The following is a 16,547-nucleotide window of genomic DNA, read 5'->3' on the forward strand; positions in this document are numbered from 1 at the left end:
ACCCTTCTCCCCCAGTTGCTCAGTTTGGCCAGGCGGCCTGCTCTTGGAAGAGTCTTGGTGGTTCCAAACTTCTTCCATTTAAGAATGATGGAGGCCACAGTGTTCTTGGGGATCTTCAATGCTGCGAAAATGTTTTGGTACCCTTCCCCAGATCTGTGCCTCTACAGACAATTTATTCGACCTCATGGCTTGGTTTTTGCTCTGAAAGGGAAAGGGGTTACCTAATCAGTTGTACAACTGAATGCTTTCAACTGAAATGGGTCTTCCGCATTTAACCTAACCCCTCTGAACCAGAGAGGTGCGGGGGGCTGCCTTAATCGACATCCACGTCTTCGGCGCCCGGGGAACAGTGGGTTAACTGATATGCACTGTCCAGTGTGGGACCTTAGATAGACAGGTGTGTTCCTTTCCAAATCATGTCTAATCAATTGAATTTACCACAGCCTCCATTTACGTTGTAGCAACATCTCAAGGATGATCAATGGAAACAGGATGCACCGGAGTTCAATTTCGAGTCTCATAGCAAAGGGTCTGAATACTTATGTAAATAAGGTTTTTGTTCTTTATTTTTAATACGTTTGCAAACATTTCTAAAAAACAGTTTTGCTTTGTCATTATGGGGTATTGTGTGTAGATTGATGAGAAAAAAATATAATTGTATCAGTTTTAGAATAAGGCTGTAATGTAACAAAATGTGGAAAATGTCAAGTGGTCTGAATACTTTCTGAATACACTGTATGTATTCGATCTGTGCGTTGTGAGCAGCCGGCCCAGTTTGAGCAGTGCATGGTGCAGATGCTGCAGTCACTCAAAGAACCCATGGAGACCAAACCTGGGGAGGTCAATGTAAGAAACACACACAAACACACACATATTACACTATCACATAATCTCATTCATCTATGTCAACTACAGGTAACTGCCAAAATTAGGGAAACACCAACATAAAGTGTCTCAAGGGGTGTTGGTCCAACGCGAGCCACCAGATCAGCTTCACTGCACCTTGGCATAGATTCTCAGGCTTCGGTCCATAATCTCCTTTAAGTGTTCAATTCGGGTTGAGATTTGGTGAATGAGACACACACACACCCTTTAAACCCCCTATGCTCCTTTGAGACCCCTCTTTCAGAGTCCCTGAGATTTCTTCTAGCCATGGTAGCCAAAATGATGGGCAACTGGACATTTGTATACATGACCCCTAAGCATGATGGGATATTAATTGCTTAATTGACAAACCACACCTGTGTGGATGCACCTGCTTTCAATATATGTTGTGTCCCTCATTTACTCAAGTGTTTCCTTTATTTTGGTAGTTACCTGGATATGTTGTTGTATTGGACCACGTTACAGTGTGATAGTTGTTTTATGCGGCTGAGTGTCCTGTCTCACCTTGCTCTCCTCTCCTGTCTTCAGATCCTCCAGTTGGATCAGGACCAGGCCTCAGAGCTCTGTGTGGACATCATAAAGGTACTGTACAGTCACTGCAGACTAGGTTTACAGTATATTTTACCACAATAATACGGAGTAGAGATTCATATTACAGTATAGTTCAACATAGGAATCCCTTCAATTTACTGGTAGTTTAGCAATGAAGGTATGGTGTGAATGTCACTAGAGAATAAGTTTACTCTATATTTCACTCTGTCTACACTGAAGGGACTCCTACAGGTCACAGGTTGTCTATAAGCTACAATGCAAAAGTCCGGTAGGCATTTAGGGACAGTTTCCAGGACACATATTAAAACTAGTCCTGGACTTTCAATGGAGAATCTCCACTGAGATTAGTCTATCTATGTCCGTTGAACTGGCCCTTAGATTATTGTAGACTTTTTAACTTTGTAGCATGAAGGGGCCAGGAAGCTCTGTGGGAGGATCATGAAGGTACGGTACAAAGTAGAGTCAAGGATTACGTCATATTTCACCATAGGAATACTTACAGAAACCAGTCGTTTACTGTAGGTCTTCAGTGCACAAATTCAGTTCAAATTCAGTAGACATGTAGATGATGTTACTTTCCGAGCAGGTTCGAGAGCAAGTGGAAAAGCTCTGGAAGGACATCAATAAGGTATGGTACAGAGTAGATAAGAGACTAGGATTACACTCCTATTACCCCAAAGGAATCACTACAGATTCTAGGTAGTTTTACTGTAGGTTTACAGTGCAATCCATTCACCCCATTCAGTAGACATTTAGAATATAGTACACTGTTACTGTTGTCTAGGTGTGTCTGAGTAACTGATCTGTATATGTGACTGACCTGTAACACCTATTCCAGGTGTTCATCAACTGCCTGGAGCAGCTGAGCACTAAAACAGACAGAGACATCGACACCTCACGGTGAGTACAGGCAGGGACTTTACTTCCAGTGTCCTTTTATATGTCTGCATTAGTGTTTTTTAAACTCTTCGGTGTGTGTTCTCAGTATGTCCGTGGACCAGGCCTCTCCAAACTTGTTCAGTGGCATTCAGGAGGACTTCTGTCCAACACTGGTATGAAAATCTTATTTTTCTCATTCTGAGACTATTGGCCTCAATTTCACTCTACAGGATTACCGATGTCAGTAAGCGTTCTCAATGAGGGTTCTTTCTCGCGCTCTATCTCTCTTACAATCTCACCCCACTACACACACACACACACACCAAACAAACACACACATGTATCTCTTTCACTGGCAAACCAAACCACTCTGTGTTATGATGCTGTTTCCTGGTTATGGACAGGAAGCAGGCACAACCTTATTTCCTGTAAATACTATATGTTGAGATGAGAGTGAATGGCATGGGTGTCATGTGTGTGTGGGGGGGGGGGGGTGATGACAGAGGAGTGTGTGTAGGGTTTTTCTGGTAAAGGGAAATAGAGCAGGGGGCAGACGGGGTTTCCCCTAGTCTCTAGCAGGGGTGAGATGGTGAGACTGACAGCCAGGCAATATTCAGAGCAGATGCCCAGAGTTTATTTATGAGCACCAACGCTTGATAAATAGTGCATAAACCATTGTAAAGGATTAATTGCATGAAGAAATATTCATAGTAAGATACTTTTTTATTTTCATTTTATTTAACCTTTATTTAACTAGGCAAGTCAGTTAAGAACAAATTCTTATTTACAATGACGGGTCATGGGGAACAGTAGGTTAACTGCCTTGTTCAGCTCGGGGATTCGATCCAGCAACCTTTCAATTACTGACCCAACGCTCTAACCGCTAGGCTACCTGCCAAGCAAAACAAAACAAAAATATAAATGCAAAATGCAACAATTTCAACTATTTTACTGAGTTACAGTTCATATAAGTGAATCAGTCACGTGTAATTAATTTTATTAGCCCCTAATCTATTGATTTCACATGACTGAGCAGGAGCGCAGCCATTGGTGTGCCTAGGAGTGAATAGGCCCACCCACTGGGGAGCCAGGCCCAGCCAATCAGAATGGGTTTTTCCCCTCAAAAGGGCTTTATTACAGTCCAAAATACTCCTCAGAAAACGGATGTGGGGGTCCTGAGCCGGCCGTAGTTACACGTGGTTGTGAGGCCGGTTGGACGTACTGCCAAATTCTCTAAAATGATGTTGGAGGCAGCTTATTAAAAATTAACCAACTCTGATGGGCATTCCTACAGTCAGCATGCCAATTGCACTCTGTGGCATTGTGTTGTGTGACAAACCTGCACATGTTAGTGGCCTTTTATATTCCACAGACACTGGACAGAGGAACCTAGAACGCTAGCATCCCGGAGTCGCCTCTTCACTTTTGCTTTGCTCACACAAAGCCCCGGAAATAAATTGGTGGCACTGCACACAGTTTTCACGAGCCTTGTTTTGTGAGCACCTGCCACAGGTGTTGCATAATCTCTGGGAAGAGGTTACGTGGGATGGTCTCTCTGAAAAAGTCCACACCATACCTATCAGACCAAAATAACTCCACATCCATGCTCTTACCGCCGTATGCCCCACAGACATACAAGAGTGCCATAAATGCTTTGAGTTCATCCATAGACATGTCCCACATACTGTTTATTTTTCTGTGCGCATGAGCAACAGTACAATCTTTGATGTGCTACAACATCTGCATGCCACATAAACTCGTCACTCTTTTCTACCCAAACCGTGCCGTCCCTCCCAGACTCCTGTCTCATGGTGGCAGTTGGGCTCACCGCCTCAGTTGGCTCTGTTCTGGTTTTTCCGCGGCGAGACTCAGGCATCGGAGACGGAGGCTCGAAGTCAACATCAGAATCAGATGAAGGCTCTTCATCAGCAATGTCGATTTTCAAGCTCCATATTCGTTACTCCAATTCATCTAGTCTGTCAGTGCGTCCATTCGTTTGGTTCGGCTTGCCATTCTGAACTACACTCAGTGTCTGATTTGACTCTCCGATGGGAAATTATATACAATTTCCAGCCTTTCATAATACAATAATTAGACAGCCCACAATTCATCATCATTACACTATTGTTCTAAATTCAATCATCCTCTTAACCCTCATTATTCAGATAAATCTAGTTTAATCACCCTCCTCATCATTCAGTTCATTGAAGTCACATGCACCATTATCAGTTTCTATTTGGTTTCTATCGCCCATTCATCCATTGATAACAGAATAGCATATTTAAATGTTATTAGGTTACTAGTATTTGCTTAGTAGCCACCGCAATGCTGCCACTCGAGTGGTCATGTGCTGAATGCATGGACAGCACGGATATTCTTGGAAAAAGTGACATTCGTAAATAGAGATGCACCTCTTGAATTTGAGAGTTATTTGACAAAGGTACATGTCATAGAAGCTGCAGAACATGCTCTTTATGATACTATATAGAAATTGATACTCCTTTCCCTCTATCTGTCAATTACAAGATGCGCCCATCTCATCATGTACAAACTGATAGGCCTAATATTGTCACTCGTCAGATTATTGTAAATGTTATCTTGTCTATAGGCTAACTCTTATTATGTGTGAAATTAATTTCGGTGTAGTTTCAATGGGCCGGCTGTGCAGGCATTGTTTGTTTCCCGCTCATCAACTTAGATAGAGTCAAGGAAATGTTTTGCAGTGGACTTCCGCTCGGGCGATGTACGAAGACGTTTTTGAGAGAGGTCCCTAATTTAAACTTTAATTTTTACGTTTTTAGGCACCGCTGTTAGTTTTTCTGTTGCTGTATCGGTTGGTTATATTATTTTAATCACTTTTTATGGTACCATGAGCTAGACCAACCCGAAGAGAACTGCTACAACCAACACATCGTCGAAGGCCGAATCAACTACTCGAACACTGAAAATGGCTGCCACGGCCAGCCCTGATGCAGAGTCGGAGCCCTTGTCTATGACCACGCTTGTAGCTGAGCTAGCTAAACAAATAAGTAGCCTAAAAGAGGATATGGCTTCTGTCATCAGCCCTTCGCTGGCACCTCTCCAAACTGTTGTTGATGCCTTTTGGGAAATAGTCAACACTTTTGGGCAACGCCTCACTACACGAGAAGGTTTCTCCACAAACAACGCCAAGCATATTGCCGAGCTAGTAGAGGCAGCTGCCTCGCATATGGGTAGATTCGTTGGAGAATTAAACCAGAAGGGAAAATATCTGGATCGTTGAGACTAGTCAACCCTGTGAAATTTGTCTCTGACATGCTGGTAGTAGTGATGGGAAATGGTGTCTCGCCCGAACACACAGATCCCTCGCCCCCAAACCCAGCTCAGGGGAGCAGACTAGGGCAATCATAGCCCACTTTCATCATTACCAAGATTATGAACGTGCAATGCGCTGGGCGAGGGAGCAAAATTCCGTGGCCAAGATATATGATTCTACCTGGACCTGTGTGCCAACCTCGTGAAGCTGAATTCAAGGAAATCAAAACCTGTCTCTACAAGAAGGGGTCAAGTTTCAGCTCCTCAGCTTTTCGTGTCTTTTACGAGGGAGAGGACCCTTATTTTTGACACACTTGCATTCAAAATGCAATGTTAAGTCAAGGGGAACAGCAATACTTACTCAAAGAAAGTACAATTTACCTCTCCTGACATAATCTCGGATCCACAGGGGCGTTTTGTTATGGTATCTGGTTCTCTCTTTCACACCTTTTTTGTTTTGCTTGTAAATGTTTATGCTCCCAATTGGGATGATGTAGATTTTTTTTTTTTAACAAACTTATTTCTTTGCTGCCCAATCTCAACTCTCACACTATTTCATTTTTGGAGGTGACTTGAATTGTGTGATCCAATTCAAGGCGTTCAAACCCTAGAGCATTTTCTCCCTCAAAAATGTCCAGCGCTTTGTCTACATTCATGAGACTGGCAGGATGTGTAGATCCATGGAGATTCCTTTTTTCCAATAACAAGGAATTGTCTTTATTTTTTTGTAGATAAAGCCCTTCTCCCATCTGTAAAGAAAGTAGAATACTCTGCCGTTGTTAGTGACCATGCTCCTCTGTCACTCGACCTCTCATTCTCATTGAACTATACATATCACCCCCCCCCCATGGAGACTCATCTCATCTTTACTTTCAAACAATTCCTTCTGCCCAATTCTATCGAATGCAATTGATGTCTTTATTGAGACAAATAAAACAGATTCGATCTCTGTCTACACTTTGGGAAACACTTAAAAGTGTTTATCCTCTCAGAACAAATGTCCTATTCCTCTCCTCAATAAACCACGGAAAATTAAACAACAGCAGCTGATCGACGCCATTCTGGAATTAGACCAACAATACTCCACATTTCCATCACCAGAACATCATAAAGAAAGGCTGAGTCTTCAAACTCAGTACAATTTACTATCCACTGATAAGGCTGAGGAGCAGCTACTTCACGCACGCAGGTTTTGTTTACCAGCATGGAGAAAGGGCTGGTCGACTTCTAGCTTCTCAACTCGAGTTCAAATCTGCCTCACAGCTGATCCCTCAAATTCCTCAGGTGTTTTATCAGTTAGTCCCACTGAAATCAATAATACTTTCAAAACCATTTTATTCAGACCTTTAAACATCAGAATCACCTGAAGACAATTCAATTATGAATGATTTTCTTGACCATTCAGAAACTCCTACCAGAGTAGTACAGAGAAGAGAGGGGAAATTGATCAACTTCTTTGCAGTTCGAGGAGATTTTTCATTCAATTACAGCAATGCAAAGTGGGAAATCCCCTGGCCCAGATGGCTACCCAATCAAATTCTACAGGTTTTCTGCCAACCTGGCGCTTCTCCTGCTGGAAATGTTAGAAAACACCCAGGACCATGGTGTTTTACCCCAAACCCTGACAGAGGCGTCGATCACACTGTTGTTAAAACACGGCAAAGGTGCGTCTGAATGTGGTTCATACAGACCGATCCCACTTTTAAATGCAGATGTTAAAATATTTGCGAAATTGCTCGCCTCTCGAATAGAGTCCACTATGACAGACGACATATCAACGGATCAGACAGGGTTTATTAACGGTTGCCATCCCTTTTCTAACAGTCAACATCGGCTTAATGTGATACGTTCCTGCATCTTCGGATGTTCCTGAAGTAATTATGTCTTTAGATGCGGAGAAGGCATTTGACAGGGTAGAATGGCAATATTTATTCTCTGTACTGAGAGAATTTGGCTTTGGTGTGAACCTCATTTCTTGGGTCCAACTGTTGTACTCATCATCCAAGGCATCAGTACCTACAAACAAACTTTGTTCACAGTATTTCCCATTATCAAGGGTCACACACCAAGGATATCCATTGTCCCCTCTGTTACTAGAACCCCTTTCTATTATGCTAAAGGACACACCCTTAATACATGGTATCTACAGATGTGGACTGGAACACAACGTTTCCTTGTATTCAGATGACTTGTTTTTATATCTCTCAGACCCCGAAGAGTGTGTCCCTGATACAGTGGACCTACTGTGTAGGTTTGTTGTATTTTCAGGTCAGAAATTGATTTTTTTTTTTTTAAATGTATGTTTTCCTATTAATGAATTAGCTTTACACATTCCACGAGACACTATTCCATTTCGTTTGTCCAAGTCTGGCTTTAAATATTTAGGCATCAATATCACCCGTACCTCGTCTTCCCTCCACGATGAGAACTTTATCCCCCTGATTAGCACACTTAAACTGGGCTTTCAGAGATGGAGTATTCTCCATTTTACTTTAGCTGGTAAAGTGAATTGTGTTAAGAGGAATGTAATTGCCCAAATTTCAGTATTTGTTCCAACGTCTCCCTCTCTTCACAAGTCTTTTTTTCATCTTTTTTTTTTTTAAACGGGGCAGTCGGAATCCAAGAATACGTAAAGCATTCCTCCAGAGAGATATTACACATGGAGGACTAGCCCCTCCTAACTTCATGTATTATTACTAGGCAGCGAAATATACAAAAGATTGTTTACTTGGCTTCGCACCCCAGAAACTGACTGGTGTCAAACAGAAGCCAACTACTGTTTCTCTTCCTCTTTGTCAGCTTTCGTCACCTCCAATCTTCCTCTGTTAGCTTTGCGCTACACAGCCAATCCAATTGTCGTCAATACTCAAATGTTTTACTCAATTCCATCAATGTTTTACATTCTGTGTTTTTATATTCATGGTCATATATGTAATAATCAACTCTTCTTTCCAGGCAAATTCAGCTTTTACGCTGTGGCAGAGGAATGGCTTTACTAAGTTTAATTACCTTTTATATTGATGGCACCTTTGCCAATTTCGATGACCTTTCTATCAAATTGAATCTACCCCATTCAAGTTTATTTGAGTATTTCCAAATCCGCCAGTTTATTTGCAATCAAAGCCCCCCCGCCTTTCCAATTCTATCACCCGGATCGAGTTTGAATGCCCTTTTGAAAACACCTTTTCAACTAAAGGGACTCATCTCCCATATTTTTTAGATAATCGTTCATGTCCCTTGATAATCCGTCATTTAATCAAATCTGATCTGAGTGGGGTAAAGGACTTGGCGGAGAGATCTGACAAAGTCTGGAATAGTTCCTTACTTAGGGTAAATGGAAGCTCCTCTTAATCAGCCTTGTACAGTTTAAGGTACTTCACTGTATCCATATCAGTAAGGCCAGATTGTCCAAATTCTACCCAAACGTTGAAGGTACATTTGACCAATGTAAAAGCTCCTTGGTGGACTTGACTCACATGTTCTGGTCCTGTCCCCATCTGATAGGCTATTGGTCCACTATATTTAAAACCCTTTCTGAAGCATTTGGTATAGAGTTGCAGCCTAGTACAGAAATAGTTATTTTTGGAGCACCAAACAACAATCCTTCCCTGACCAATAGACAGCTAGATGCCTTTGCCTCTCTGTTGACCCGCAGAAGGAGTTTATTGGATTGTAAAAATCTGTAAATCCACCCTTAGCTTCTCTTTGGCTCAAAGATTTGATGCTGTTCCTAAAATTAGAATCAATTTAAGTATACCATTCGAGGGTCAACCAACTCATTTTACTCCACCTGGGACCCGACGATATCCTATTTTGACTCCAAACACTTCCCCCAGATTAGTTCTCTTGGCCTCACCCTCACTCCTTGAGGTTATTGTCAAATTATTGGTTGCTGATTTAAATAGGCATAACACAAACTCATCATTACACTATTGTCTTTCCTTATCATTCAGTTAGGCCTCATTTAAATTCAATTGTGAAGTAAGGTGCACAATTATCGCCCATTCACCTATTTGACATTCATTCAGTGAGGAGAGAGAGACTCATTAGCTTGGGACTGGGTACCAACGTCCAACAGCACATTGTCTTGGCGGGTTAAGTTGGGAATAGGTGTGGAAACAAATGGTACAAAGGCTCAATACTTTTCTGTTTGTGATTTCAAAATTTTGACAAATGAGCAGTGTAAAATACAAACATTTAGGAAAAGTCAGGGAAGGAGCAGGACATTAAAAAATAATAATAATAATTTAATTGACAAAATCAAAGGTCAGTGGCTGTTGGCCTGTGATGGTTTTTGTGTTAAGAGTGAACCCTACCTGTTACACTAATCATGTCAGTGAGGTAGCTGTTCTCATTTAACTTGTATCAGAGGGAAACCCGGAGTGTGTGGTATGCAGTAAAACAGGGTTGGAGTCAAAGATGAGATTACTGGCAGATAATGTTCAGAGACCACTCAATATGACAAATCCAATGTTCTGACCTTTAAAATTCTGTGTGTTTGTGTGTGTACTTGCACGCACGCGCGTGTGTGTAGGAGCAGCGTCTGCTGATCATCCTCAGTAACTGTCAGTACCTGGAGAAACACACCTTCCTTAATCTGGCTGAACACTTTGAGCAACACGGATTCACCGGGACTGAGAAGATCACACGGGTGAGTAGAGAGGACACACACACACACACACACGCACAACCTTGGGAAGCTGCAACTTTAAGAAACAACAAACCGTTAACTGGCCCCTTAGATATTTTGGTGTTTAGTTTTTGCTGTTCTGTGAAGAAGAATGTTTGTCACCGAAGATATGATGAGAAAGAAGTTTGTTTCAGGGCAGAGCAATTACACTCACTTTCTCTTTAAACACTTAAATGTCAGATCTCTGAGTCAGTCTCGTTCTCTCTCTCACATATTGGTTGGACCTTCCCGTAAAGACAGCTGAGCGCCTGTAGCAGTTGGTTCAAAGCCACTCAGGGCAGTTTATTGGGTTTTTGCCTAGGGAACAATATTGTGACTATAAGACCACCAATAAAGTTACTGTAAACGCACTTTGCGACAACTGCTGATGTTGGAAGGGATTTCTAAATAAAAGACATTGAAATCTGCTCCCAGGTTAGTGTTTGTGTAGTTGTGTTAATTAGGTTTGTCTCTACCTCTGTTTCCAGGTGACTGTACATGCTGTGAAGGAGCTAGATGAGAGTTTGTTTGATGCCTACATCGAGAGGAAGTCTGATCCCATCGTAGGATCCCTGGAACCAGGCATCTATGCTGGACACTTCGACTGGAGAGACTGCGGAACACCCACAGGTATACACACACACAGGTCTATGCTGTCTACTTCAATTGGAGGGACTGCACACCTTAATCGCAGGACATTATGCGCTATGGCCAGGATTCAAACAAACACAGATTAACGACCTTTGCACTGTTGATAGACTTTTAAAATGCAATTTCCCAAATGTTTTCAGAGATTGCCTTCGCAATGTTGAGTTTCTGAGCCAAGCCACATGTGTGACAGAGAGAGGGGGGTTTACCCATAATAACCCCTGACCTATAGTGCCTTTGGAAAATATTCAGACCCCTTGACTTTTTCCACATTTTGTTACATTACAGCCTTATTCTAAAATTGATAAAATACATTTTTTTAAATCCTCAGCAAGCTACACAGAATACCCCATAACGACAAAGTGAAAACATTATTTTTTTTTGAAAATGTATTAAATAACAAAAACCTTATTTACATAAGTATTCAGACCCTTTGCTATGAGACTTGAACTTGAGTTCAGGTGGATCCTGTTTCCATTGATCATCGTTGAGATGTTTCTCCATCTTGATTGGAGTCCACCAGTGAACCAGTGTGCCAAGCTTGTACCGTCATACCCAAGAAGACTGGTGGTAATGTGGAAATCGCTGACAAAGGTGCTTCGGCAAAGTACTAAGGAAAGGGTCTGAATACTTATGTAAATGGGAAATTATGGGGAATTCTGTGTAGATTTGAGGGGAAAAAATGATTTTATCAAGGGGTCTGAATACTTTTCGAAGGCACTGTATGTAGTCTTTTGGCTTACCTCGAAATATACTAAACCTGACCACTGTCAGGGGAATTCATGGGACTGTCTGAGCAGCCCTGTGTGTTTTGTGGTTTATGTGTATGTCATATGTGGAGTACATACTGTAATGTCTCTGTGTGTCTGTTTGAAGTGTTACTGTAAACAGTGCTTGGATGCACTTAGCCAGGGGTTCAAAAATGAGTTTTCTCTATGGGCTTGATGTCTACCCTTTGTATATTTTTCCTCTCTCTCTCTCTTTCATTTTCTCTCTATATTCTCTCTTAAGAAGTTGTTTGTTTTTTTGTGGGTGGGGGAGCTCCTTGTGTGTGTCATCTGCACAGTGCAGGAAATGTCAAACATGAATTCTCAGTGAATCTTCGTTCTGTACACACACACAATCTAAATTGATCTGATATAAGTAGTGACATGGACAATATATCATTATGGTCTGTGGTTTTGGGTGTGTGTGCAAAAGTCCATGCACACACACGTGCACACGGATGTGCAGTGAGACCAGGTGAAACTTGGTGGTTTTACGTACCTTACGGGAACAGGAAGTTAATCGGTGTGTGTGTTTGACATAACCCCACTCCCCCACCTCCAAAATGCTCCAAGGAGTGAAAGTGTGTGTGTGTGTTCTGCTAATAGTGAAACAGGAACATTTGGACTTAATAACCACAACTATAAGGAATAGGATATGATACTTTCACTGGCTTAGCGTGTGCAGGACTAGCCTATGTATGTGTGTGTGTGATTTAGTATGGGCATGCTGCAAACCATTACCCGCGGAAAAAGCAAGACAACTTTCACTGGTTTTGGTCTTTTTTTTTCTCGTGGTATTACTCTCACAGCGCCCCTTGGAAGTATTAACCTAACGTACCAGACACCAGCATACAACTCTTCTATTGTCTTTTCAACATGGCTTGTTAGTGGTGGCTATATTTATACATCCACCATTCCCCAGAGTGAATGTGGGTCTATAAACCACTTTCTCATTAGAAAGACCAAGACCAGGGGCATTTTTCGGACCGATCTAACAAAATGTTAAATCTAACTTCTGACGGTAGCGCAATAGGTTCAGGGCTGTGTCAGAACTATTTTTACTATTTTCACATCCAGAATTATGGCCGCCGTTGCTGGCTGTGGCGCCAAAGGGCTGTGTTTTGATGAATAAACCAGTTGTGGGTGTGTCGAGACTTGGCCCCTCACTGGCCAATGAGAATGTGCTCCATAGCTAAATACGTGGTTGCTTCAAGTTGTGTGTTTTTATGTATTGCATTGTCATCAACTCCAAGTCCGTTATAGTTTGTTAAATAGCTTACAGAAACAACATAACAACATGTAGACCTATCCCATCTTGCGAAATACGTTAACTTGAACCTGTTTGCTGTCCACATTGTTCTAAGTAATTGCATGGCTTCAATATGGAAATATACATTGAGTGTACAAAACATTATGCTCTTTCCATGACTGACCAGTTGAATCCAGGTGAAAGCTATGGTCCCTTAATGATGTCACTTGTTTAGGGCTGTCCCCGACAAAAACAAAAAAAGTGTTATTTCGACTAATCAATTGGTAAAAATGTTTAAATGTGTATTTTTCCATATATAGACAAACCGTATGTTTTTTTTTTTTATAAAATCAACTACAGTTGAAGTCAGGATGTTTACATACACTTAGGTTGGGGTCATTAAAACTTGTTTTTCAACCACTCCACATATTTCTTGTTAACAAACTATAGTTTTGGCAAGTCGGTTAGGACATCTACTTTGTGCATGACACAAGTCATTTTTCCAACAATTGTTTACAGACAGATTATTTCACTTATAATTCACTGTACCACAATTCCAGTGGATCAGAAGTTTACATACAGTAAGTTAACTGTGCCTGCCTTTAAACAGCTTGGAAATTCCAGAAAAATTATGTCATGGCTTTAGAAGCTTCTGATAGGCTAATTGACATCATTTGAGTCAATTGGAGGTGTACCTGTGGTTGTATTTCAAGGCCTACCTTCAAACTCAGTACCTCTTTGCTTGACATCATGGGAAAATCAAAAGAAATCAGCCAAGACCTCAGGAAAAAAATTGTAGACCTCCACAAGCCTGGTTCATCCTTGTGAGCAATTTCCAAATGCCTGAAGGTACCACATTCATCTGTACAAACAATAGTACGCAAGTATAAACATCATGGGACCACGCAGCCTTCATACCGCTCGGGAAGGAGACGCGTTCTGTCTCCTAGAGATGAACATACTTTGGTGCGAAAAGTGCAAATCAATCCCAGAACAACGGCTAAGGACCTTGTGAAGATGCTGGAGGAATAAGGTACAAAAGTATCTATATCCACAGTAAAACAAGTCCTATATCGACACAACCTGACAGGCCAATCAGCCAGGAAGACCAGACTATGGTTTGCAACTGATGGTCTGATGAAACAAAAATAGAACTGTTTGGCCATATTGACCATCGTTATGTTTGGAGAAAAAAGGGGGGGGCTTGCAAGCCGAAGAACCCCATCCCAACCGTGAAGCACGGGGGTGGCAATGTCATGTTGTGGGGTGCTTTGCTGCAGGAGGGACTGGTGCACTTCACAAAATATATGGCATAGTGGTTGAAAAACGAGTTTTAATGACTCCAACCTAAGTGTATGTAAGCTTCCGACTTCAACTCCTATATATTTTTTTGTACTTTTACCCCTTTTTTGTGATTTCCAATTGGTAGTTAGTCTTGTCCCATCACTGTAACTCCCCTTCAGACTCGGGAGGGGCGAAGGTCTGGAGCCATGCGTCCTCCGAAACACAACCCTGCCAAGCCCTACTGCTTCTTGACACACTGCTCGCTTAACCCGGAAGCCAGCCGCACCAATGTGTCGGAAGAAACACCTTCGACTTCATCGAAGTCACATTGCAGGCACCTGGCCCACCACAAGGAGTCGCTAGAGCTCAATGGGGCAAGGAAATCCCCGGCCGGCCAAACCCTTCTCTAACCCGGACGACACTGGATCAATTGTGCGCCGTCTCATGGGTCTCCCAGTCACGGCCAGCTGGGATTGATCCAGGGTCTGTAGTGACGCCTCAAACGGGAGGCCCCGAGAGCGAATAATTCTAATCCAATTCTAAACGATTGAAACCATTTGTTTCAAATAGGCTCTCTCTAAATACACTAACAGGCACCATCATTTCTCACTGTGTGCATATAATATTAAAACAATGCAGACTGTGGAGGGTGTTACACACATCCAAACCTTTCTCAGTCGCTGCACAAAGAGCCAATATAAAGAATAAAGGAGAATGCCACCTCACCGTTATACTGCTGCCAAATATAAATTTATAAACATAATCATAACCATCTAACAGATCAGATGACATTCACACTTCTCCAGAAGTTGCATTGCATGCACACCATGGACGATCTCACAATAAAGCCAGGACACTGAATCATTCAAATAAGTTAGCATTTTTTATTTTTTTTATTTACCAATCTGTTTTGTTTTTAAACAACAACAATAAATACATGTACATTTTAATGATATCATAAAATTGCCAGGATAAAAAAAGTCACAACGCTGGTTTAAGACCAGTAAATTAACAATCCTTGCTCAACAGAAAGTAGCAGAATGCTGGCTTTAATAGGTCGAAATTGCAAATGAATGTGTGTTTGACACTAGTGCCGCCTTAATGCCAGACAAAAATAGAACTCCAAGTTTGACACAACTTTTGTTCCACACCCACTCCATTTTAGTCTGGTCTTATTGTAAAAGAAAGCGTGTCAGTGTTTGGTCTGGGATCATTTTCATTTGATCAGGTTTGGGTGTTGGACTGGGTTTTGATGTCATTGCAAAACTACTCTCCTACAGGTGTGAGGAACTACCTGAAAGAAGCCTTGGTGAACATCATCACTGTCCATGCAGAGGTAAATCTTGTACTCAAAGACATGCATGACTAAAAATGACTTTTTTTTTGTGTGTATTTGACTTTTTCTCCCCATATTTCGTTCTTGTCTCGTCACTGCAACTCCCCAACGGGCTCGGGAGAGGCGAAAGTGGAGTCGTGTCCTCTGAAACATGACCCGCCTAACTGCGCTCCTTAACACCCGCCAGCTTAACCCGGAAGCCAGCCGCACCAATGTGTCGGAGGAAACACAGTTCAACCGGCGACCAGGGTCAGCCTGCAGACACCTAGCCCGCCACAAGGAGTCGCTAGGGAGAGATGAGCCAAGTAAAACCAAACCCTCCCCTAAGCTGGACGACGCTGGGCCAATTATGCACTGTCCTATGGGACTCCCGGCCACGGCTAGTTGTGGCACAGCCCGGGAATGAACTCGGGTCTGTAGTAACGCCTCTAGCCCTACGATGCAGTACCTTAGACCACTGCTTTTCTGTACAATGACTAGAACCTCTCACCGTTACTTACATTAAATCAGTAGACTTACATAATTCATTGAATCAGTGGACACCTCCAATCTAACCCTCTCTCTCTCATTTAGGTCTTTACAGTGTCTAAGGACCTAGTTCCCAGGGTTTTGAGTAGAATCATTGAGGGTGTGGCGGAAGAGATGAGTCGCCTGATGCAGTGTGTCTCCTCCTTCAGCAAGAACGGAGCCATACAGGTATACACACACTTTCAGTTTGCCACTCTCTCGGGTAAGTCAAATGGGCCAATTGTGCGGGGATTTACCCTCTTTTACTGACCACAGTAACCCCCAACTACCTCTTCCAAACCAGCTGTACTACCTACTGGTCCACTCTGATCTGTTTCACCTGTCTTGTGCTTGTCTCCACCCCCCACCAGGTGTCTCCTACTTTTTTTCCCCATTATCCCCTGTGTATTCATACCTGCGTTTTATGTTTGTCTGTTGCCAGTATGTCTTGTCTTGTCAGGTCTTACCAGTGTGTTT

At 42.2% G+C, this 16,547-nt stretch overlaps 1 protein-coding gene across 8 annotated transcripts in view; it reads left to right on the plus strand.

The window, feature by feature from the left end:
• The window catches only part of LOC110521760 (exocyst complex component 2), an 86,576-nt gene that overhangs the window by 63,713 nt on the left and 6,316 nt on the right, over positions 1 to 16,547 (plus strand). For all 8 annotated transcript variants that reach the window (XR_016495241.1, XR_016495240.1, XM_036969307.2 and 5 more), the window contains 8 exons: positions 766 to 846; positions 1,414 to 1,467; positions 2,276 to 2,337; positions 2,423 to 2,489; positions 10,145 to 10,261; positions 10,768 to 10,909; positions 15,508 to 15,563; positions 16,137 to 16,259. Coding sequence is in view for 6 of the 8 variants with exons in the window: in XM_036969307.2 (XP_036825202.2) it covers positions 766 to 846; positions 1,414 to 1,467; positions 2,276 to 2,337; positions 2,423 to 2,489; positions 10,145 to 10,261; positions 10,768 to 10,909; positions 15,508 to 15,563; positions 16,137 to 16,259 (702 nt within the window). In the remaining 2 variants the exon portion in view is untranslated. The remainder of the gene's footprint in view (positions 1 to 765; positions 847 to 1,413; positions 1,468 to 2,275; positions 2,338 to 2,422; positions 2,490 to 10,144; positions 10,262 to 10,767; positions 10,910 to 15,507; positions 15,564 to 16,136; positions 16,260 to 16,547) is intronic.

This window comes from Oncorhynchus mykiss, chromosome 4 (assembly GCF_057628025.1).
Source record: "Oncorhynchus mykiss isolate SJ-2025 chromosome 4, ASM5762802v1, whole genome shotgun sequence".
Taxonomy (NCBI): Eukaryota; Metazoa; Chordata; class Actinopteri; order Salmoniformes; family Salmonidae; genus Oncorhynchus; species Oncorhynchus mykiss.